Genomic DNA, 23,774 nt, shown 5'->3' on the forward strand with positions numbered 1-23,774 from the left:
CTTTGATTGGTGTTCTGCCGGGCTCTCTGGTAGGAGCCTCCCGAAAATTCAAGGGTACAAAGTTCAGACACACACATGTTTGAAAATTCAAAACAATGTTCTTTATCCCCAAAGTCAAAATAAATTAAGCACTCTTTTTGTATTGCAAAGAGCACTCGTCCCAAAACAACCAGGTAGTCTGTACAATTAACTTTAAGCAGTCATTAAGTACTTAGCTAGCAGCTGTGAAGAAACTTCACACCCCTTCTTCTTCCAATGAAGTGAGACACACACATACACACACACACACGTTGATCTGCTTTGTTTTCAAAGGCGTGAAAAATCAACAAACAAAGTCCAGAAACCAGCAAGCCAGGATTCCTGACGAACTGCGATCAGATACTCTTCCACAATGGCTAAACCCACATGCTGCTATTTATAGCAGCAGCCCTAATTACTGGAGCCCCACCCAAACACAGGTGGCTGCTCTTATCTCCTGTAATATGTCCTTACTTGGTCTCTTCTACGCATAATTCTGCGCTTGCGTGGGTCCAAAACGTCTTCATCCGAATCAATGGAAGATAAGGGAGATTGACTGCCTGGGCTGTGTGACAAGCCCCCCTCTGCCGAGTCACTCCCACCTTCTTCTTCATCTGAGGAAACTAAACTCTGAACTGACTCTGTCAGCAATAACACAGGCCTGTGACATGTTGAAGTTTCCCCTGCATCCACCTCCACATTCCCTGGGGCAGGAGCTGGGCCAGAGCCAACCACAACAGATTGGTATAGGCAAGATCCACTACCAAAGTGACAAAGGGAAAAACATATCTTAAGTCCAAAGTAACCAGAAAATATACGGAAGTAAGCTACAACTACTTTCAATGAGTGTGAGTATATTAGAATATTGCAAGTAAGGGGCGTGCATAAGTGCACTAGTGTGCCTTCCATCCCCTGTCCAATTGTCTCTCCTTATCTTATTTATCTTTTCTTCCTTTCAAATTTGTTCACCTATACTTTTATATCTTTTCTTCTATTCGTTTCTTTAATTATATTACTACATATCTATTCTCTTCAATGTGTATTATGTACAGTATTGGAATAAATGAATGAATGAATGAATGAATGAATGAATGAATGAATGAATGAATGAATGAATGAATAAGTGGGATTGTGCTCTATCTCCTCCCTTTATACTCATGTCTATTAAAAAGGCATCTGTCTGAGCTGCATTCACATACAGTACTTTCTATTTCTTTCAAACTTTGTTTTTCTCCTCACCACTTGGGTAGTGGCTCCTACTATATCCATCTTCTTCACTCTCTATATTTATAAACAATAGAATAAAATATAATTCTTTATTGGCCAAGTGTGATTGGACACACAAGGAATTTATCTTTGGTGTATATGGTTTCAGCATACATAAAAGAAATATACAGTGTTCCCTCGATTTTCGTGGGGGATGCGCTCCGAGACCGCCCGCGAAAATCGAATTTCCGCGAAGTAGAGATGTGGAAGTAAATACACTATTTTTGGCTATGAACACTGTCACAAGCCTTCCCTTAACACTTTAAACCCCTAAATTACAATTTCCCATTCCCTTAGCAACCATTTAGATTATTAGTCACCATGTTTATTTATTAAAGTTTATTTAAAAAAATATTTATTAAAGGCGGACAAAAGTTTGGGGATGACATATGACGTCATTGGGCAGGAAAAACCGTGGTATAGGGGGGAAAAACACAAAGTATTTTTTAATTAATATTTTTGAAAAACCGTGGTATAGCCGTTTCGCGAAGTTCGAACCCGCGAAAATCGAGGGAACACTGTATACATTTGTCAAGAATCATGAGGTGCAACACTTAATGATTGTCATAGGGGTCAAATAAGCAATCAGGAAACGTGTTGTGAGCCGCCCCGAGTCTTCGGAGAGGGGCGGCATAGAAATCTAAGTAATAAATAAATAAATAAATAAATAAATATTAATAAAAATCTTAAGGATACAAGCAACAAGTTACAGTCATACAGTCATAATAGAGCTGGGGTGGTGCAGCAGGTAGAGTGCTGTACTGCAGGCCACTGAAGCTGACTGTAGATCTGTAGGTCAGTGGTTCAAATCTCACCACCGGCTCAAGGTTGACTCAGCCTTCCATCCTTCTGAGGTGGGTAAAATGAGGACCTGAATTGTGGGTGCAATAGCTGGCTCTGTTAAAAAAGTGTTATTGCTAACATGTTGTAAGCTGCCCTGAGTCTACGGAGAAGGGCGGCATAAAAATCAGATAAATAAATAATATAATGTAATGTAATGTAATATAATTATAATATAATATAATAAATTTAATATAATCAACATTTATATTATAAAAAAATAGTTATCCTTGTTATTTATTTATTTATTTATTTATATTTTACGTTCCTAGATCACCAGTCTCCCTCAAGGAGGAGCTCGGGGTGGTGTACAGTATAATCAGCATATAAATTGTAATATTATAATATTACAATTAATTTAGAATTAAACACTTTTTTAAAATGGGAAATTATAACATTTCAAAGACATTTTTAAAAATCTGAGATGACCATTTAACATTGACTAATAAAGACAGAGGGAGGGCCAGCCATCTCCAGAATTGCCTGATCCTTTGTGTGCCCCCCTACAAAAGCAAGTTTTGATCCTTTGTAGAAAACCAGAAGAAGGAGAGGGTCTGCCTCACCTCTGAGGAATGGATGTTCCATAATGTGGCAGTGACAAAAAAAATCTGTCTTCCTTATACCCTGCCAGTTGACATTCTTTGACTGATAAGGGCCTTTAGCAGTGGTTCTCAACCTTTCTAATGCCGTGGCCCCTTAATACAGCTCCTCATATTGTGGTGACCCCCAACCGTAAATCTACAACCAATTCTCCCAACAGAGCTTTAAACTGATTGGCAGGAAGGTTAGAGGGACACCCCCCACTGTAAACACCTGATAGGTCAGATTGTAAAAATATGTTCCAAGGCAACAGAATAGAAGCTTTAGTTCCTAACACCATGGAAAATTTGTCTTTTCCCATGGTCTTAGGCGACCCCTGTGAAATGGTCATTTGACCCCCCCAAATGGGTCCCAACCCCCAGGTTGAGAACCACTGGTCTACAGCATACCTTTCCTTCATGATCAAATGTGACAGGCCCCTGTGATGGGCTGTAGCTGATTCCATAAATAGCCTGGCCCCATGCTTTTTAGAGCTTTGTACCAGAATACCTCCGGAACCGCCTTCTACTGCACGAATCCCAGCGGCTGATAAGGTCCCACAGAGTTGGCCTTCTACAGGTCCCGTCAACCAAACAATGTCATCGGGCGGGCCCCAAGGGAAGACCCTTCTCTGTGGCAGGCCCGGCCCTCTGGAATCAACCCTCCCCGGAGATTAGAACAGCCCCCTCCCTCCTTGTCTTTCACAAATTACTCAAGACCCACCTATATCGCTAGGCATGGTGGAACTGAGACACCTCCCCCAGGCTTTTATATTTTATGTTTGGTATGTATGTGTTGTATGGGTTTTTTTTAATTGATGGGGTTTTATATATCTTTTTCTTTTAATATTAGATTTGTCATACTGTTATATTGTCTTTTACTATTGTTGTGAGCTGCCCCGAGTCTTCGGAGAGGGGCGGCATACAAATCTAATAAATTATTATTATTATTATTATTATTATTATTATTATTATTATTACTACTACTATTATTTATAGAGCTATTATAATATATGTTATATTATAGAATTGTGAAAATATTTCATCAGAAAGCCCGGGAGACAGGAGAGGGAGGGGCACCGATCTCTGGGGTGGCAGGGGGTCGGAATATCCCTGTGTTGCTGGGGAGAGGCAGATATGGCGGGGGCCACAGAGTTAGCCGTTCCAGGGGAACGAGGGACCGTTGCTTAATAACGGTCCCCTGTTCTGGCTCTGTGAGCCCAATCTTGGGTACTGGTGATGAGTGTAACTCTGGCCCTGGGCTCAGGTTGCTGCTGTTGAATGCCAGGTCGGTGGTTAATAAAGCTCTCCTCATCCGGGATTTGATCCTGGATGAGGAGGCCGACCTGGCATGTATTACTGAAACCTGGCTGGGCCCGGAGGGAGGTGTTCCTCTCTCTGAAATTTGCCCAGCCGGGTTTCAGATATGGCATCAACCGCGACCCCAGGGGAGGGGGGGAGGAGTGGCTATTGTAGCCAGGGAGAGCCTTTGCCTGCGTAGACTCATTGCTCCGGAAATAGCGGGTTGCGAGTCTCTCTTGATGAAGTTGGACTTAGGAGTTCAGGTGGGCTTGTTTCTCACGTACCTGCCTCCCAGCTGCGTGTCAAAAGCCCTGCCTGTGCTACTCGAGGAGGTAGCCGGGTTGGCGGTAGAGTTCCCCAGACTTATTGTCTTGGGGGACTTCAATCTGCCGTCACTCGGCGAAACCTCTGGGTTGGCACAGGAGTTCATGGCCACCATGACAGCCGTGGACCTGACTCAAGTAGTTCAGGGTCCGACTCACGAGGGAGGGCACGCACCTGACATGGTATTCCTTTCCGAGCAATTGAGTAATGGTCTGAGACTAAGGGGCTTAGAAGTGTTGCCTTTGTCATGGTCAGACCATTTTCTACTACGGCTTGACTTCCTGGCTCCAATCCTCCCCCGCAGGGAGGCGGAACCAATGAAGATGTTCCGCCCCAGGCGCCTGATGGACCCAGAGGGCTTTCAGACGGCGCTTGGGGTTATTCCAGAGGCACTCGTCCACAGTTCGGCGGAGTCTCTCGCGGAGGCCTGGAACACGGCTGCAGCGGGGGCTCTTGACCGGATTGCGCCTTTGCGACCTCTCCGAGGCGTTAGACCCCGTAGAGCCCCATGGTTCAACGAGGAGCTCCGGGAGTTGAAACGCCAAAAGAGACGTCTAGAGAAGCGATGGAGGAAGAGTAGGTCTGAATCCGATCGAACACTTGTAAGAGCTTTTATTAAGACTTACAAAGTGGCGCTCAAGGCGGCAAGATGCGCGTACCATGCCGCCTTGATTGCATCAGCGGAATCCCGCCCGGCCGCTCTGTTTAGGGTGACCCGCTCCCTTCTCAACCAGGGGGGAGTTGGGGAGCCCTTGCAGAGTAGTGCCGAGGATTTTAACACGTTTTTCGCTGATAAAGTCGCTCGGATCCGGGCCGATCTCGACTCCAATTGTATAACAGAGTCGACTGACAATGAGTCAGTCGAGGTGACTGGGGCACGTACTTGTCCACCTGTCTGGGAAGAGTTTGATCTGGTGACACCTGATGAAGTGGACAAGGCCATCGGAGCTGTGAGTTCCGCCACCTGTTTACTGGATCCGTGTCCCTCCTGGTTGGTTTCGGCCAGCAGGGAGGTGACACGGAGCTGGGCCCAGGAGATTACCAACGCTTCCTTGGGGAGGGGAGTTTTTCCATCACTCTATAAAGAAGCGCTTGTGCGCCCCCTCCTCAAGAAGCCCTCCCTGGACCCAGCCGTACTTAACAACTATCGTCCAGTCTCCAACCTTCCCTTTATGGGGAAGGTTGTCGAGAAGGTGGTGGCACTCCAGCTCCAGCGGTCCTTGGAAGAAGCCGATTATCTAGGTCCCCAGCAGTCGGGTTTCAGGGCCGGTTACTGCACGGAAACCGCTTTGGTCGCGTTGATGGATGATCTCTGGCGGGCCCGGGACAGGGGTTTATCCTCTGTCCTGGTGCTCCTTGACCTCTCAGCGGCTTTCGATACCATCGACCATGGTATCCTTCTGCACCGGCTGGAGGGGTTGGGAGTGGGAGGCACTGTCCTTCAGTGGTTCTCCTCCTACCTCTCTGGCCGGTCGCAGTCGGTGTTAGTGGGGGGCCAGAGGTCGACTCCTAGGTTTCTCCCTTGTGGGGTGCCTCAGGGGTCGGTCCTCTCCCCCCTGCTATTCAACATCTACATGAAACCGCTGGGCGAGATCATCCAAGGACATGGGGTGAGGTATCATCAATATGCGGATGATACCCAGCTTTACATCTCCACCCCATGCCCAGTCAACGAAGCGGTGGAAGTGATGTGCCGGTGCCTGGAGGCTGTTGGGGCCTGGATGGGTGTCAACAGACTCAAGCTCAACCCGGATAAGACGGAGTGGCTGTGGGTTCTGCCTCCCAAGGACAATTCCATCTGTCCGTCCATCACCCTGGGGGGGGAATTATTGACCCCCTCAGAGAGGGTCCGCAACTTGGGCGTCCTCCTCGATCCACAGCTCACATTAGAACAACATCTTTCAGCTGTGGCGAGGGGGGCGTTTGCCCAGGTTCGCCTGGTGCACCAGTTGCGGCCCTATCTGGACCGGGACTCATTGCTCACAGTCACTCATGCCCTCATCACCTCGAGGTTCGACTACTGTAATGCTCTCTACATGGGGCTACCTTTGAAAAGTGTTCGGAAACTTCAGATCGTGCAAAATGCAGCTGCGAGAGCAGTCATGGGCCTACCCAGGTATGCCCATGTTTCACCATCACTCCGCAGTCTGCATTGGTTGCCGATCAATTTCCGGTCACAATTCAAAGTGTTGGTTATGACCTTTAAAGCCCTTCATGGCATCGGACCAGAATATCTCCGAGACCGTCTCCTGCCGCACGAATCCCAGCGACCGATTAGGTCCCACAGAGTGGGCCTTCTCCGGGTCCCGTCAACTAAACAATGTCGGTTGGCGGGCCCCAGGGGAAGAGCCTTCTCTGTGGCGGCACCGACTCTCTGGAACCAACTCCCCCCGGAGATTAGAACTGCCCCTACTCTTCCTGCCTTCCGTAAACTCCTTAAAACCCACCTTTGCCGTCAGGCATGGGGGAACTGAAACATCTCCCCTGGGCACGTTTAATTTATGCATGGTATGTCTGTGTGTGTGACTGTTAGCATATGGGTTTTTTTAAATATCTAAATATTTTAAATTGTCTGATTGCTTATGATTTGTTTTTTACATGTTGTGAGCCGCCCCGAGTCTTCGGAGAGGGGCGGCATACAAATCTAAGTAATAAATAAATAAATAAATAAATAAATAAATATAAAAAAAGGCAGCCTTATGAATTGTGGTTGTGGAGAAAATTGCTGAGAATATTTTGGACTGCAAATACGACACATAATACTAGATGAAGTTCAATCAGACTGATCAATGAAGCACTGACAATGAGGGCTAAAGCTAAAGCTTAAGTACTTTGAACATGTAATAAAAAAAAGCAGGAATCATTTCCCACATGCTTCGAAAAATCAAAGGCTATCAAAACAAGATCAAAAGGAGACAAGAGCTAGATGTAATCACTACACTGATGACACAAACTTGAGCTTAACGCAAACACGAGATCAAAGAAACAGTTACTGACAGACTATCCTGGCTTAATACTGTTTGTCAAGTTCACAAACACTCAGAAGTGACTGAACAACAGTAGGATCAGATACGCAAAAGAGCTTACTTCAAACCCCTTGAGATTGGTAAGATTTATTCACATGTAAAAGTGTTAGGATAAGTATCTGCATAAAATGTTAAACATAATGAGTCTTTAGAGTAACATTGTATCATCATTAGAAGTTTATGGCAATAATATTAACTCTAAATAAAAATGAGACCAAAAACAAGGTAGCAGAATGGTATGTGTGTGTGGATACAATGCTGTTTTTCCTAATAAAATATTTGCTAGAGCAGGGTTTCCCAACCTTGGCAACTTGAAGATATTTGGACTTCAACTCCCAGAATCCCCCAGACAGCGAATGCTGGCTGGGGACTTCTGGGAGTTGAAGTCCAGATATCTTCAAGTTGCCACGGTTGGGAAACACTGTGCTAGAGCACTAAATTACCTTTTTTTCTTTTTGATTGCTCCACGTGGATTTGAAATTATTAGCAGCTGATGTATACAGAAAAAAATTCTTTTCCAAGAAATTTTCTATAATATTAACCAACTTCAGAGAAACAACCACTAAGTCAATCAAACTATATTTGCAAAATTTCATTGAAGCCCTGTTTCAAACATATTAATTTGATAATTGTTTTCACAAGCCAGGGTATATGCTGTTTTATTATTCTGCATATCACCCTGAGCCCCTCATCGAGGGATACGGGGCAATCTAGAAACGTGAAATGTATGTGTGTCATTGTATGGATGCGTAATTTATGCATGGATGTGTAATTTATATCTAGTGCAAATGATGCATAATTTATGGAAAATCAGGTGTACATATCATTGTTCTGAAAGGAAGTTTTTTCCCCCCACCCTAAAGTAGATTAGCTCATGAGTGCAATTGCAGAGATAAAAACCTGGCTGAATGTGCTTATCTGGAGTTAAACTATATTTTTTCCTGGTAAATATTCATAACGATTCCAGCTTTAATTAATTCAAATCCTATCTATCATGATTGAGATTGTACAGCCAGCTCTTTGGGGATAATACTTATGTTTAAGACATTCTACTGAGAATGAATTTTAGACTGTTAGGGAAATGCATTCTGAATGAAACAGAGCCCAATATCTTGTATTTAAATATAATGAACACAGAATATTTAAAATTCAGAAGATTTGCTTTATCATTAAACCCCCCCCCCCCCAGGATTTTCTTTAAAAACATGAGTAGCTCAAAATTATGATATTGCTATTAGATGGATATAAGGGATGTAAACAGTATTTTGTTTGTTTTGATGAAGCAGTGGAGAAAGTTTTAAATGCATGTGTTAAATTATTACACGAGCACCATTATACTGTGTTATTTATTTATTTCATATATTGCTTTTCATTTAAAACTTCCCAGTGGTGTTTAACAGCATGGTATGATATAGTTATCTATCTATCTATCTATCTATCTATCTATCTATCTATCTATCTATCTATCTATCTATCTATCTATCTATCTATTATTTGTATTTATATGCTGCTCACTCCAAAAAGGACTCAGAGTGGCTAACAATAGTCATAAATACAACAGCGATAAAATATGGTGATAAAATCAACATTGCAATAAAATCTATAATGTCCTAAAAACCATGCATACTTACAGTTAATCCTAATTTCAGGCCTGTCGGAAAATACACTATATGTTACTGGGTATAAACTGATGCTCAATTTTTAATTTTTTTTTTACAATTGGCTTGTCTGAGGATGGTTAAGCAGGGCAATACACACAGTATGTCTACATTCTTTGCATGCCTGACTTGATTTTTTTTATTTCACTCTTGAATTGGTCCTTGCTCTGTGTGTGTGTGAGAGAGAGAGAGAAAGACAGAGAGAGAGAGATGGGTGGGTTCTAAATTTTTTTTACTACTGTTTCTGTGGATGTGACTAGGTGAGGGGACATGTGACTGAGTGGGCATGGCCAGCTTGATGTAACTTACACACACTCAGTCACATGACCCCTCCACCTAGCCAAGCACGCCAAATGGTAAAAAAAATTGGGACTCTGACAGACGAAAGGTGGGGGAGAGAGGGGGAAAAAGTCCCAAAAATAGACCAGTGGAGGAAAAGCCATAAGTTTCCTAGAAGGAATCGAAGCATTCAACATTGCAGCCCAGAGGACATGCCTATGTTTATAAATATGGTGAGTGAGTGGAGGGGAGACAACGGGAAGGAATGGGTGGGAGATAGGAAAAATGCAGGCATGGTGCTAGATTGTGCAAGCAGATCAGAAGGGAGAGCGGAACATTCACCTGATCCTGACTCGGGATAAGGGGGGAGGAGGAACCAGCTGTAACCCCCAAAAACATTCCTAAGTGCAGCGGGAATGATGGGAAACCACAGAGCCTGGATTGAATATGCGTGCTTGTGCTCTGCAGTCACGCATGTCACCCCCACCCCAACCTGGGTTCCTCCTATTGTGGTGTGGGTGAAATATTGGAGGGGGTCCCTAAAATGTCTGGACCAATTTACGTCATATGGCCCTCCCATCCCATTCCCTGCCCCAACTGCCATCCCCAAATTGTGAGATGTGCATCTTACCAGACACTGGCAGCTCCGGATCTTGAGACTCTTTCGGAGTTTTCTTTTTTTTAAAAAAGGCCTCTCCAGATGAGTTTGAAAACGAGGTTGAGGTGACATGCACGGAAGCCAAAAAATATTGGACAGAGATTCAAACATGGATTGGGAAGATTTTGAAACAAACTCAAACTCAAACCGGAGATACTTTTACTGTGCATATTGCCAGAGAAATTTAATAAAGAAGAAACATGTTTAATTGAACACATAGTAACAGCTGCTAGAATAGCATATGCTCAAAACTGAAAATTGAATAGAATACCGACTGAGAGAGAAGCACTTAAAAAGATAATGGACTGTGCGGAAATGAATAGACTGATAAGGGGCGAGTACAAGTGCACTAGAGTGCCTTCCGTCCCCTGTCCTATTGCTCTCCTATATCTCCTATACCTTTCTTCTATTCCTATATCTCTTCTTCTATTCTTTCACTGATATGTTCTATTACTATACCTTCTTTTCTATTATTTCTTAAATATATTTTACTATGAGTATCTCCTCTATAACCTTCATCATGTATTTTACTATGTGTATATAGATATATACCCACTAAAACCTTCATTGTGTATTGGACTAACTAACTAACTAACTAACTAACTAACTAACTAACTAACTAAATTAATTAATTAATTAATTAATTAAAATAAATAAATAAATAAATAAATAAAATTAAAGATATGGAGGATTTGGAGAATTACAAAGTTTGGGTGAAATTTTATGAATGGTTTGAAAAATAATATTGAGTCAGCAAGATGTTAAAGACCCACTTATGTCGCCAGGCATGGGGGGACTAATATTAGATTTGTACCACTGTTTATTGTATATTATTATTGTTGTGAGCCGCCCCGAGTCCTTGGAGAGGGGCGGCATACAAATCTAATAAATTATTATTATTATTATTATTATTATTATTATTATTATTTATTGAATCTATTTGGATTTGTACGATTGTTTATATTTTTGTTGTGAGCCGCCCCGAGTTCGCGGAGAGGGGCGGCATACAAATCTAAATAATAAATATAAATAAATAAATATTATTATTATTATTATTATTATTATTATTATTATTATATAAATAGAATGGAAATCAAAATAAAGATTTAGTATTGTGATTATAAGAAGTAAAAATTTAAGAGAAGTTTTCTCAGTATGCCACTTAATATAATCAAAATTAGCCATTTGAATTAAATACTTGGACAAACTAAATTATTGAAAAATTGAAATGTAGTTCAGGTTATTTTATTAGTCTTTATAAGAGATTAGTACCTTGTCCTGGACAGGGAAGCTTTTATCTTTACCTTTGCTCATATTTACCACCTGCATTACCTTCCTAATCATATTTTGGATGTTATTTAAAAGATACTTTATTACCTGACCGTAAAAAGAGTTGTAGAAGTGCTAATATCTCATGTGTAATCCCAAGATGCTAAAATGTACTTTTTCCTTCCAAAGAAAGTCTTCAACTCCTCCTAGCAGTTTCTCTGCTCAAAAGATATCCATTTGTTTCTTCTCACCCTCCTTTTCCATGTCCATACATTTTCTCCAGTCACACAATCATTTTTAACTGAAAAACAGCTGGAGGGAAAAGGGTTAAGATTGTCCCCCAGTGGGGTCAACTATTGCAAGTGGTAAATAAAATCTTCTTCAGCGACATTTGGTAAGAAAGGAAGGATTCAAAATAAAATATTGTGCACAATAAAATTAATTATATCTCCCCTCATTTAGGACAAGGCATCTAGAGAGCATATTGTTTTTTTCTCAATGAAGTAATATCCAGAGTAATTGAAAATGGGAGGTTTATGAAAGCTTGCAGCAAATACAAAAAAAAAACAAACAAAAAATCATGTTGATTTAAATTATAAATGTACAGCTGTTTGCATAGGTTCTCTACATGTGCAAAACTTTTCAGGTTAAATTAACATATTAACTCATGGTTTTCCATTTAAACATACTGTATTTCTCATATTATTTAACTCTTGATGGCAAGAACACTAGAACATAGTGGTTCAACAATTGCATTTATGAATTAAGATTACAGCTTCAATTTGAATGTACAATACCAAATACAACATAATAATTAGGAAAACATTTGAATAATGATGATGAACTTTATTATTATATGTTAATACTTCCATAAAGTTAGATGGTTCAGGTTTACTTCTCTGCAAGAGTCTTAACAGCAAAAAGTTGACATGTATTAAAAGGATGAATTTCATAAAAAGTCATTACTTTAACTTCAGAGCTATATCTAATAACTCATAAGTTATTAACATTTTAGTTTGAAAATGTCACTGAAGAAAACTTAGTTTCTTGTTTCTTCATCTAATTATAGCTCTAAACGGAATAAACAAACTAAACTTAAGTTTAGTTTAAACTCATTTAGCAACTATTCATGTTATGTTATATTTTTCTCTGTTATGATATATTTTGAAAATGTTCCAACACCCCTTGTCATGGATTTAGTAGCAGATGCTTGTGGAAAGAAACTTACTCCAAAAAATATTCAGTATTGGGGGGAAGAATAAAGGGAGAAATGTTTTGTTCTACATAGGAAAGAAATATGTAATATCAAGTGTACAAAACTAATTTTATATAGATTTATGGGTGCTAAAGCATAATTTCACCTTTATACAAAAAAATTAAGTATGATACAGTATTTCTGTTTTGTCTCATTTTTTAAGATCATAATTGTATCTTGTGTTGCTGCAGAATACAATTGTTATATATGCACAGAGATGTAAATTGGCTGAATTATCTGAGAGTAAGTCCTAATTAATTTAATGGGACTTACTTCCAAAAAAAGATATATAATTGTATTTCTGTATTATTTGACTACACCTAAAATTGATTCTAGCATACACCATAAGGGCTTGTCTGAAAACCCAACAGTATAAGCCCACACGTTAATACTCAGTAAATTGCTGTAGGTAGAGAAATTAGGAGTGATCATGCACATTTGAAGTATTTACCATTTAAGACACACATCAGTTTCTGGGGAGGAATTCTAGGGGGGGAAATTGCCTCTGTCTACCAGCATCCATCGGTATTCATCTGGCTAGCATCTTTACAAAAAATAGCAAACAGCCTGATCAGCTTCAGCACATTATTGCAGCCTGATTCAGCCCAAGCAGCTGATTGGTGGTTGGATCAGCCTCCCGGAATACGGCCAATCAGCTGTTTCAGGCTGTGGGGATTACCACAATCCATCATCACCTCTGCACATCGTATTTTTTGCCTTCGCGCATCACATTTTTGGCCTCTGCGAATCACGTTTTTGGCCTCCGTACACTCCATTTTAGACCTGTTCCAGGTGCAGGGATTGCCACAGCACATTGCGCTTCTGCCTCTGTGTGTGATGTTTTTGGCTACTGCATGGGCTGTTTTTGGCCTCCACCTGTCATGTTTTTGGCCTGTTGCAGGTGGCAGAGATTCGTGGTAGCAACATCAGCGATCCCTGCTGCTTTGAATCAGCCAAAAATGTGATGCATGGAGGCCAAAAATGGGGCATGCACAGGCCGAACGCAGAAGTAGCAATTGATGACAATGTGCCGTAGAAATCCCCGCAGCCTGGAATGGGTCTAAAATGGAGTGTGTGGAGGCCGAAAACACGATGTGCAGAGGCCAAAAACGGTCAAAGGTTTGGGGATGGAGGGGGTGGTGAACTTCATCAGCATTCACTATATAAGATGCAAAGACATTTCCACCCACTTTTGTTGGGGGAGTGTATCTTATACTCCGAAAAATATGGATAAACGTATTAATTGGTAGACACCAGGACAATAGACATGGCTGGGATTCTCTTTATGACATGAATTAATTGAACATTTTCAATGGCTAAAAACTAACCTTTAAACAGTTAACGTGAATACATACTGTAGGCAACATATATGCAAAGAGAAGAAAATTCCCTTCCCTCAATCTTAGAAATTTTATTTTGTTTCCCAGTTTGAAGGCTGCAAGAAGGCCTTTTCTAGACTAGAAAACCTGAAGATTCACGTCAGGAGCCACACTGGAGAAAAACCGTATCTTTGCCAGCATCAAGGCTGTCATAAAGCATTCAGTAATTCCAGCGACCGAGCCAAGCACCAGAGGACGCACCTGGACACTGTAAGGGAAGCATGTGATTTTAGATAATGTTTTGCTATCCTGACTGAGGTATTGCAGACATATTATTTATTTAAAGTGCACATAAAATAGGGATTTACAATGGAACCCCTATAGAAAAGTGTTTGTTCATGTTGTTCAGGTTTGTTTTGAAACTAAGTTCTTGTTATAAGAAAATAGATCATTGTGATAGGCCAGGGGTGTCAAACTCAATTTCATTGAGGACCATATCAGGGTTGAGTTTGACCTTGGGGGGACGGGGAGAGAATGGCCAGAGTGGGCGTGGCCAGTTTGATGGGGGCACCTGTGGCGGTCTGAGTGCTCTGCCAGCAAAAACAGGCTCCCAAGCTCCATTTTCGGTTGCTACAGCTTCCTATTATCCTTTAGCAATGAAAACGGAACTTGGCATGCAGCCCTCCTGAGCTACATTTTCACTGACAGAGGGTTGCAGGAGGCCCTGGCAGCTGAAAATGTGACTCGTGAGCCAGTTTTCACTGACAGAAGTACAGTGGGCTGGTCCTTCACTGTTTCCAGGGTGATCCCATGGGCCAGATCTAAGTATCCCACTGGCCAGATCTGCCCCCCGGCCCTTGAGTTTGACACTCCTGTGGTAGGTCTTTCCTAAGTCTAAGAGGCTCAGGCTGCCTACTGTATACAGAATGTTTATACTATAAGATGCAGATTAGTTTTGTTGTAATATAGGGCAATGCTCCCCAGTTCTCTCACCCATTTGCTTTGCACAAATCCATCAGCCTATAAACAAAGCTTTCCATATATTATGTTAAGGTAGCCTTTCCTAACCTTAAGGAATCATTGAAATAATTTTCAGGTCATAGGAAATCCCTGCATTAAAAAATTGTATTTACAGTTCGTGGTACATTAAACATAAAATAGGTTTTTTTTTCACAACCTCTTGCAGAACCTTCAGTTTCTCACAGAAGCCTTGGATAGCTGAAAAAGACTGCATTGGGTCATCCATATATTCACTCCTAAAAAATTATGTTTATAAATAAATATGATATAGTGCAGTGATGGTGAACTTATGGCAGGGAAGCCTTTGAAGCCTGGGGAGGATGAAACACAAGCCTACTGGGCCCACCAGAAGTTGGGAAACACGCTGTTTCCGGCCTCCAGAGGATATCTGGGGGGAGGAATTGTTTTTGCCCTCCCCAGGCATTGAATTATGAATGTGGGCACTCAGGCATGCCCAATAGCGCATAGCCACACTCTTTCAGCACCCAAGGAAAAAAAGGTTCGCCATCACTGATATAGTCTTTTCTCTCATACTTACCATACCAGAAGTGGTGCAAAATTGAGAGTGAAGACAATGGCTCCTGATACAAAAGATGAAGTGTGCTCTTATGTTTAGGAGAAAGATAGTGCTAAACCCTACATAATAATAAAAGTACTGTACTTGAAAGTTTGAAATCTTATTACTTGAGGTGTATTTCATGCCAAGACCTAAGTGAGTAAGTTGCTTTATGCTATATCTATTTGATATACTGTACATGGGAGCACATTTGCATTAGTATTGAAATTTTCATTTGGGAATCAAAATTTTGGCTACCTGAATAGACCAAATTAGATCTGGCTGTGATTTTACTAGTGTTGCTTTTTGCAAAAGCCATACAAAGATATATTTGTGAAAGTAATACTTAGAAAGGTTTCAGTAAAAAAAGAAAAGGCTGATGATGTGTTTAGCTGGACTTTGATTAAGGCTTTTTTTGGGGGGGGGGTTAGTTGGGCTTTTTGATTTTCCTTTCTTTCTTTTGAAATTTTTTTATTGATTTAAAATATATATACAGTATACACTTTTACAAAACGTAACAAAAAAGAAAATAAACAAAAAATAAAACAAAACTAAACTAAACTAAACACATTCAGACAAAAATAATAATAATTATAATCATAATATTAATTAATTACTTATTTAAGTACAATAAACAATGTTAACTATAGCAATAAACAAACAATGTAATATATATCATTTAAATTCTCTTATGAGGAGGAAAGTCATAAATCATCTTCTCGGATATCAAATTATTTTCTGGTGAAGTATACAATATGTCATCAATTGCAATTACAAGAAGAACATGTTTTCTATAAATTATGTTATGAGGGATATATATGTGCTGTGAGTACATACATAAAACCCAACGATCAGCAGGAAGTATCTGATTCACAGGGAGGCGGGGGCGGGGAAATCCCGAATAACATTGTAAACTAAGGATACTGGGAATGTTAATCATGAAGATAATTGGGATGGTAGAAACAATTCTTAGAAATTGAACCTTAAAATGGAATCTGTTCTTAAAAACAAATAAAAAATAAGAAATGTTGATTATTTATAGCCATCATGCTTTAATTAGTGCGTGGATATTTTTATACTTTCTGAAAAATTGTTGTACAATTTTTAATATATTTAAGCTTCTTTTTCTTTTTCTTCTGCCGCATCCCAGACTAACCTTTCTCTTTCATTCTCTGTTCTGAAGCAGGTTTCCTCTGTATCTCTATGTCTGGGACTTTACTACAACTTCTTTACCTGAGCTAAAGAAATCTATTTTCTGACTAAACTAAAGTTTTATATGAGGGATGCATAATTGTAAGTACAAATAGGGAGGGCAAATCATTTATTTGACCAATTTGTTAAATGCATGTCCACACTATAAAAGCTAAAATGATGAATGCTACGGTGCAATTGAAACTCCACCTGGATTTTATATGCATTCCACACGACTTCCACGAAACAGGTTAAATTTCAGTTGCACTGTTGCCAATGAGGCAACATTCTGATAACCACTTTTTGACCGGAACTAAAGACACACACCCTTCGCCACTCTGAATGTAAAATAAGTCATTTCTGCCTCTGCCTTTTTACACTGATGGGATATTTATTCCACTGGTACATGGTCCTATAGGTTTGTCCTTACTCAACCATACTGAACTTTGTTTTTTTATAAATACTACATAGTAGTCTGGCTCAAAACTTTTACTCATGCAACATGTAAGCATGATTATTCCACTAAGAAACCATGTCTCATAAGTTGAGCATTTCCAATAGTCCCATATTCTGCAGGCCTCCTGGAAATCTTCAGGAACAAAACCTTTGGACCTTCAGCTACATCTATGCAATCTATTATGGAATTTGGAACACTTTTCAATTGATGCAGAATTTAGCTACACCTATAGCTATGTGATCCATTTTTGGAGCCTCTTGTCCCAAGAGATTAATCAGCATGTTAGGACAATGAATTTTCCACACAAAGGGAACATGTGGCTAAAAGTTTTGAATCGAGCTTTTATGTCATGATGTGGACTGATACTTGCCCAATTATACTTGAGCATGATATTGCTGCAGTATCTAAGATAGGCTGCCAGTTATCCTATTTAAACCATAAGATATGGAATGAGAAGGAATGTAACAAATAAAATTTAAAATGTTCATTCTCTTCCATGCCAGCTGTCTTTTTCTGTGCCCAAATCTTCATGCTCTTTCTTTTTCTGGTTTTATGAATGATATTTGCAATATTGCCATTTCAGAATGCACAAGTTTAACTGGTGACTCGTTATTTCTTTTCATTTTTTAGAAACCTTATGCTTGTCAGATTCCTGGCTGTACCAAACGATACACAGATCCAAGTTCTCTAAGAAAACATGTGAAGGCCCATTCTTCTAAAGATTTGCAGGCCAGAAAAAAGGTAACCTTCACAGACTTCTCTGCCAAGTGAATTATGTGCATGCAGTTCTCAATGTCTTTGAAAAGCACCTGTAATAACACAGCTATCAACAGAAACAGTTTTCATTTACACACTGATAATGATGAACAGAGAATTTACATTCTAGCAGAAACGTTTCTAGCCTGCATGCGTTAGTATGTTGCAACTAGCAAACCTTTGCATCATTTTACAATTAGAACACTCCCAAAATCTGCCATTGTCCATTTAATAATAATAATAATAATAATAACAACAACAACAACAACAACAACAACAACAACAACAACAACTTATTAGATTTGTATGCCGCCCCTCTCCGAAGACTCAGGGTGGCTCACATAGAAACATAGAAACATAGAAGTCTGACGGCGGAAAAAGACCTCCTGGTCCATCTAGTCTGCCCTTATACTATTTTCTGTATTTTATCTTAGGATGGATATGTGTTTATCCCAGGCATGTTTAAATTCAGTTACTGTGGATTTATCTACCACGTCTGCTGGAAGTTTGTTCCAAGGATCTACTACTCTTTCAGTAAAATAATATTTTCTCATGTTGCTTTTGATCTTTCCCCCAACTAACTTCAGATTGTGTCCCCTTGTTCTTGTGTTCACTTTCCTATTAAAAACACTTCCCTCCTGGACCTTATTTAACCCTTTAATATATTTAAATGTTTCGATCATTTCCCCCTTTTTCTTTCTGTCCTCCAGACTATACAGATTGAGTTCATTAAGTCTCTCCTGATACGTTTTATGCTTAAGACCTTCCACCATTCTTGTAGCCTGTCCTCACAACATAACAATAATACAATACATTACAAATCTAATGATAAAATTTAAAAATCAATTAAAAAACATTAATAAACATTACCAGTGTCATAAAATCACCAACTACACAATCATACACATTCAACCAAACATAAATTATAATATATATAATATTATATATAATATTAAATATATAATACTTTAATTTGTTTTCCTACTATATGTATATGTCTCTTGTGTGTACATATCTCTCTCTTTCTCTGTGTGTGTGTGTCTATATAAATAATATCGTATATCTGATTTCCTCAAATACATGCATTCTTGTTCATTTCCCCCTATGTATAATTTTTGTACTCATCTTTCCTAAAGATAAACATTTTATACATAATTTTTGAGTCAATATTTAAACAGGCATTGGCAGACTCCATGAATTAAGCAATTGTTTTTGCCACATCAGATTCCATCATACCATTTCATTTCAAAAGAAATCCGTGACAAACCTCTTCAACATCCGCTTCCAATTCTTCTCTATGGTTATAAAACAATGCATCCCTTATGTTTAAATAGTTATTTATTATTGCTTTAGACATGTGGTTCTGCTCTGTATATTGCATATTGTTTTCCTTACAGGCTCATGTTAGTTTTTTACTGTTCTGTAGCCTCTCAATCCACCAAAGAATGGAATGGAATGGGATAGAAGACTGCGTTTAGCTTCAATTATTTATGATACTTATTCTTGTTTTGCTTTTGCATTCTTTTAATCTTTCGGCTGGCATTCAAAATATATTTGCTGAACAAAAAGAAAAAAGTATTCGTGTTAGTGATCAAAAGAGAGTGAAAATATCTTGAAGCTGTAATATGTAATATTAATGTTACAGTATGCTTACAATGTCTTAAAAAGTGACATTTACTTTATACTTCATTCTTTGAAATATTTCCTTGTATAATAATATAAAAATATAAGGAATAATGAAAGTCAGAATAAAAGTTATTTATGTCTTTAATTAAAGAAGAAAATTGACAATGAATTTTTTTTTTAATAAAAATGAGAATTCATCAAAACCATAAAAATTCCAAGGTGATAAAAAGCTCAGAGAAGTAATAGATCGAGCCCTAGGGAGCCATTCGGCTGAACAGAACGAGATCCTTTGCTGTTACACCCAGTTAGTCATGGATTTGTTTAATTTATCCTGCTTGACTGCCTCTAATCCGCTTTCTTAACCTTCCCTTTGCCCATAAAATATTATTTTTCTCATTTAAGATATAGCTTGTCCTTCAAAATGCCACGAACATATTAGAAATCCAAGGATATATGCCAAAACTCCATGTTCTTACTTCAGGAAATCTTGGCAAGTCCTTAATGATAAACATGGCTATAGATTCCAGTACAGCTGATTTGCAGTAATTGTGTCAGCATGTGGCTACGCTAATATTGCTAGCATCCTAGTGAATCATTATAGCATTTTGCTTTTCCTTCTGGGAATGTAGCTGAACCTTTAGTAGAAATGTAGAAGGAACTCCACATACCAGGCATAGCTGCAACTAGTACAATGAGTGCATACCATATCCAAGGAGATTATAGAAAAGCTAATGAACTTTGTGTTTGCAGGTAATATCTGTTCCTTATAGATGCATCTAACAGCATTTTCATTTAAACAGTGTTAAACATTTACTCCAATTTTATAATTAGAAATTATAACAAGAATTTGATGCCATTTTTATTTATTTGTTTGTTTGTTTTGTCAAGTGCATATTGATGGTACACAAAGATATAACAATATTTATTATACATGTTACTAGTAAGAGAGAAACATTAAGAAAGAGGACAGAAGACAGTCTGGTGCACTTATGCATGCCCCTTATACATAGGATACAAGCCAAAGGGTAGCCAACAGTTGATTTTTCCTTAGTCAGCATATGTCTGTGTCTGTTGGTCTGATTAAAGAGCATCAGCATTGTAGTCTCTTGTCTAGTGCATTGTGATCTTGCACTAAAGGGGTACAATTTGTGGCATGAGCTACGAATAACCATGTTCTTCTCAAGTAAACCTGATTCTATCTGATCTTGTGCAAGATAATCTACAACCTAAATCCAGGTCTGTAGAAGACAAAAATTGTCCTCCAACAATTGCATTATTATTATAATAGTCATTATAGTCATCATGTCAAGGGTTAGAGTTAGGGTGCCTGGCCTTGCCTCAAAGACCTAAATGAGATGCAATTTCCCTATCTAATACTACTACGGAACATCCAAAATATACTATTTAATCCATATGTGTACATACATATTAAAAATATACATTATCTACTATATATACTGTATGTGTATGTACACACACACACACACACCTCTTCTAAAACTATACCCATTCATCTGCACTTACTGCATGTGGAAAAAATTCAGAGTCCACTTTCTACAACACATTTAACCATAACTTCTTTACATTAGAACATTACATATGCATTCAGATGTGCTTTCCTAGTTTGCACATGACTGTCACAGCCAGGAGATGTCATGGATTGAATAAAATGTGATGAAACTCACTTAACAACACTCTTGGTTAGCAACCAAAATTTTGGCCTCAACTGTGGTCATAAGTCAAGGACTATCTCTGCCTTCCTCTGCGTGGCAGCCTTGTCCTAGTAAACTCCTTCTCATTTCTGGCAAATGTAAGGTTTTGTGATGCAGCAAGGGGTTGGACTCGATGATTTCCGAGATGTCTTTTAGCCCTAAATTGCTGTGCTGTTTCAAAGTGTCTTCTGAAGCCACCTCTAGTGCCAGGGTTTATGGCGCTTCCTTCCTCTTTTCTTTCTTTCTCTCTCTCTCTCTCTCTCCCTTCCTTTCTCCTCTTTCTTTTTTCCGTGCTATGTTTAAGTGCAAAACCAGGAAGCAGCTATGGGAACAGTGACAGGGACAGGGGTCAGGGGTTGGCAGCAGGCAGGCCGGAGTAGAAATGAAGATGTGTGTGCAGCTCCAGCTGATCGGCGGCTATCACTTCCTGGATTACTGGTCTCAGCTCGACTCTCCTTTTCCCCCCTGCTGCTGCTGTGTCTGTGCTCCTTGCTTTTTCCCTCTTTCCTCCTTCCTGGCCTTGGACGAACTTCCCTCTCTTCTGCCCGACTCCACCTCCCACCTGAGGTGCAAGCAGAAGGTGTGGGTGGAAGCGGCGCTGGCAGCATTTATGCTTCTGGCAGCACCCGTTTGCCTAGCTACCCAGCCTGAGGCAAGGGGGTGACCCAGGAAGGAGAGCACAGGAAACGCGAAGCAAATTGTCACCCAAGTGAGCAACACTGCTAAGGTTGTAAGTTGAGAACTTAACAGTTCATTTGAACAATCATGATCATTCAAACCACTCCCACCGGGTCACATGTGGCAAGCCACTCCTACCCAATCACATGTCCATTAAGCCACACCCACAAAATAAGCCACACCCACAATGTGGCAGTAAAAATTTTGGCTGCCCATTACTGACGGATGGATTCTAACTTACCTCACTGCTGCTTCCTCTTGCACTGGATGGCCGCATGTGCTTCTCACATGTGCTTGTACAGTATCAAAAACTCTGGTTATGCGCATACGCAGTAGCAAAAACAAGCAAAAAATCCATTCCCCCCAAAAAATTGGGTGGGAAAATTCCAAAAAAAGATTTAAAAGAAAAATGGCGGTACGCATGGATTGGCACTGACTGATCTAGTTTGGTGAAGTCATTGTGATGTCACCAGGTGGTCACTACTGGTTCGGGCAAAGTAGTCAGAACTGGGAGGATCACACCCCTGGTTTAAGGTATCACAAAGGGGTAATGAAGTCTTATTTACATTATTTTCACAGGCAGGTGTTCAGGATAAAAGATAATTGATTTTTTCCCTGCATTAAAATACTTCAATTGGCCTTTCATATGTATGTTTGCTTGGGTAGTTTGAAAGTATAAATTTTTATAAGCAAAATACTTGTATTGATCCTTTATCATAATCCTTTTAACAATAAGTATCAATTGCAATAATGTTATCTAAAATCAAGCATAAAAGATTTGTATTTAATTTCTGAACTACAGGTTTTTTTAAACTGCTCCTCTTCCAGAAAAATAGCCATTTTGGGTCTAGTTTCGGAGAGGGGCGGCATATAAATCCAATAAACAAACAAACACACAATAAAATATTGGCTACAATACTCCCTTTCTTAACATGAGAGGTTAAAAAAAACATTGAAAAAATAACAGAATTTCAGCATGATACAATATATAAAATATGATGGCAGATTAAGTTACAGGATGCTTCAACTCACTTGCCTTACCACCACTCTTAAGTTATTTCCTTATTTTAAAATACAGATGATTCAAAGTCCAAAATTGGCTTTGAAACATTAATTTGTAGTTTTGATTGCCTTTTTTCAAAACTATTTCTCATTTCATTGTTAAAGTTACAAAAAGGACACTAGCAACAACAAAAGAAATAATTTCCACTCATTTGTTTTCTATGGCATTCAATCAAAATATTTCATTAATGCAAGAGGAATTGCATTTAAAGGCTAAGGGTCACTGAGCAGTGCCCATGGCAACTAAGAAGCCATTCTTCACAAAAATGTTGTAAAGAGTAAGTGTTTTAATTCTCAACTTTAATCTCTTTACTTCCTGTTCTCAAAGTGGAATATAAATCAGAAAGTGCGGAGCAAAGGATAAGGATGCTGGCGGAAGAGGATTAGTGATGGAGGGGGGGGGGAGACTAAGGAATGTAATCATGCTATTTAATTCCAAACTTCAGACCAAAATCAGCCAATTCTTTTGAGTCTGCTGAATCTAAAACAAGAAAATTAATGTTGTAAATGATCACAGGATTAGCCTTCTCCCCTCTATCTTTTTCTTACTAATATTATAACAGTCATTCAAATTATTGCAATTCGGAGGCTATTGAATTTGTACCATAGGTAGGCTGAATAAATTGTGCTGGGACCTCTACTGATCTGTCTGAATTACTACTGTCATCAATATCTATCTATCTATCTATCTATCTATCTATCTATCTATCTATCTATCTATCTATCTATCATTAGCATTTATACACTGCCCTTCTCCAGTGGACTCAGTGTATTAATATCCTTTAGGGTACTGTAGATGCAAAATGTTTCTTGATATATTATGCTGTTCTGCTTAAACAAAACCACCCAGTCTTGTGCAAAAGTAAATCTTAGATTTAAAGTCATGTTGATGCTTCTTTATTGTATGACAGCCATGCTAATTAC

At 39.3% G+C, this 23,774-nt stretch overlaps 1 protein-coding gene across 4 annotated transcripts in view; it reads left to right on the forward strand.

Annotated features, from left to right (window-relative positions):
- Nucleotides 1-23,774, forward strand: part of GLIS3 (GLIS family zinc finger 3) — a 195,460-nt gene that overhangs the window by 119,916 nt on the left and 51,770 nt on the right. For all 4 annotated transcript variants that reach the window (XM_070742593.1, XM_070742595.1, XM_070742594.1 and 1 more), the window contains 2 exons: nucleotides 13,901-14,062; nucleotides 17,647-17,757. In XM_070742593.1, the coding sequence (XP_070598694.1) occupies nucleotides 13,901-14,062; nucleotides 17,647-17,757 (273 nt within the window). The remainder of the gene's footprint in view (nucleotides 1-13,900; nucleotides 14,063-17,646; nucleotides 17,758-23,774) is intronic.

The sequence above is a fragment of the Erythrolamprus reginae genome, chromosome 2 (assembly GCF_031021105.1).
Source record: "Erythrolamprus reginae isolate rEryReg1 chromosome 2, rEryReg1.hap1, whole genome shotgun sequence".
NCBI lineage: Eukaryota > Metazoa > Chordata > Lepidosauria > Squamata > Dipsadidae > Erythrolamprus > Erythrolamprus reginae.